General features: G+C 26.8%; 1 protein-coding gene across 1 annotated transcript; it reads right to left on the reverse strand.

The window, feature by feature from the left end:
* Positions 1 to 320: 320 nt before the first annotated feature.
* On the reverse strand, positions 321 to 1,104 carry LOC126678496 (uncharacterized). The gene is made up of 4 exons (XM_056105520.1): positions 1,033 to 1,104; positions 836 to 900; positions 492 to 747; positions 321 to 376 (listed from the first exon to the last, which is right to left on the reverse strand). Coding segments are annotated over exons 1-4 (378 nt in total). The 5' UTR covers positions 1,034 to 1,104.
* Between the last annotated feature and the right edge of the window lie 613 nt (positions 1,105 to 1,717).

Consider the following 1,717-nt stretch of genomic DNA (forward strand, 5'->3'; position numbering starts at 1 on the left):
GGGTGTTTAACGACGTGGAGATTTATCATGAGTCTTTAGCATATATGTGTATTACCAAGGCTGTTTTCTTTTTTAATTCCTTTCACCCTCATTTTCCATATAACGGAAATGATGTGTTTAGATGTTTGGATTCTTTTATTGTTTCCTTTTGATTGATCTTTTTTTTAGATCTTTTGCCTTCCACTGCTTATGGTTGAGCCAATAAATCATCATTTATCAAAAAAAAATACATGCATGTTTGATTTAAATGTTCTATTGTCGGATGGATATCGAATTGCAAGATAGAATTCCTTTATTCTTTAAAATTAAAGCCTTTAATGTTATTCAGATATGATGAAGCTTTTTTCAACAAGATTTTCTCTATTATTTGTGTAGGCTGAAGTTATTTAGGAAAGCATAACTTTAATTACAAGATAAAAATAACTACTACATATTCTGCCTCAAACATTATACTAAATAAACTAATAAGATTAAATTAAAATAGAAGATACTCATTTTTATTAATTTCTCATCAATTAATTCTTCTGCTTCCTCCATCAATTGGTCAATCTCATTCTCTTGGCCGCGGCCATACTCAGCTTCTATGACATGTCTAGGAATTTGAGCTACAATTTTTTCCAACTCCGTCGTTGCATTCTCTAGTCCATTGTAGGAACCCAAATTTTGCCTTTTCCCTTTCCCTCTCTTAATTTTGTTAACAATTCTTTTCAGGTTTGCTGTGTTTTGAGTCAGTTCTTTCCTCTTCTCCTGCATTATAAAATGATAAAAAAAAAATGTAATTAATATTTTATTCATACTTTCAACTTATATTTTATATTTTTCAAATTAAACTTACTTTGCACGGGCTATGCGGTGAAGCTCCCTTGCCAAATTTCTGGCCACAAATCGTGCAAGGACCCACTGAATCAAGAAGAATAATAAAATTTAATTAGTATCTACTTTTGAAACTTTTTATTAAAATTAAAATTTATAAATATGAACATAATAAATCTAAAGTTACACAATATGAAACCAAAACTCATTTATCTTTACTTTTTCTTTTAGATTGACAATAATTTTTTTTCTTCTCTTAAAATTGAAAATGTAAAATGATAAACTTTTTATTTACATGAGAGAATTAAGTAAAAAAAATTCACGAAATTTGTATTACTTATGGATATCATAGCTTTCTTATGCATATTACAAACAAACAAAATTAGGATGAAAAATGAGAAAAATATGATCATCTCCATATGTTTTTCTCCAATGGCAAAACTAAAAACTGTCAACCAATTATAAGCATAATATTAATGTGTAATCGGCTATTTGAACTTTGAAGAATTGAATCGAACCAATCAGTTCAATCGGTTTGACCAAAAATTAGAAGTCAAAAATAAATCAGCGTCATCTTACTCATTCTCAAAAAAATTAAATACTGAAGCAAAAATGTATTTTTGAACATAAATAAAGCAAAAAGGATTTCTTAGTGAATTAAATTAAGAAATAAAATTAGCCTGTTGTGAGATTGAATCATAATTGTCGTAAATAACTTGCAAAAATGTAAAATTTTATTGTTCAAAGATAATCTCAAAATTTTAAAAGTTTATTGATTGAAATGTACAATTTGAGAGATTACAGATTAAAAGATATCATTTGACAAATAAATCATTGAAGATACTCATTTTTACGAACATTGTATTTTCTCAAAAAAAAAAAAAAATTAATAGTATTATATTTT

The sequence above is a fragment of the Mercurialis annua genome, linkage group LG4 (genome assembly GCF_937616625.2).
Source record: "Mercurialis annua linkage group LG4, ddMerAnnu1.2, whole genome shotgun sequence".
NCBI classification, from domain to species: Eukaryota; Viridiplantae; Streptophyta; class Magnoliopsida; order Malpighiales; family Euphorbiaceae; genus Mercurialis; species Mercurialis annua.

Coding starts and splice junctions, on each gene's coding strand:
- LOC126678496 (XM_056105520.1), bottom strand. Junction 748..835: donor CACCGCATAGCCCGTGCAAA/GTAAGTTTAATT, acceptor TTTATAATGCAG/GAGAAGAGGAAAGAACTGAC. Junction 377..491: donor TGAGAAATTAATAAAAATGA/GTATCTTCTATT, acceptor AAATAACTTCAG/CCTACACAAATAATAGAGAA.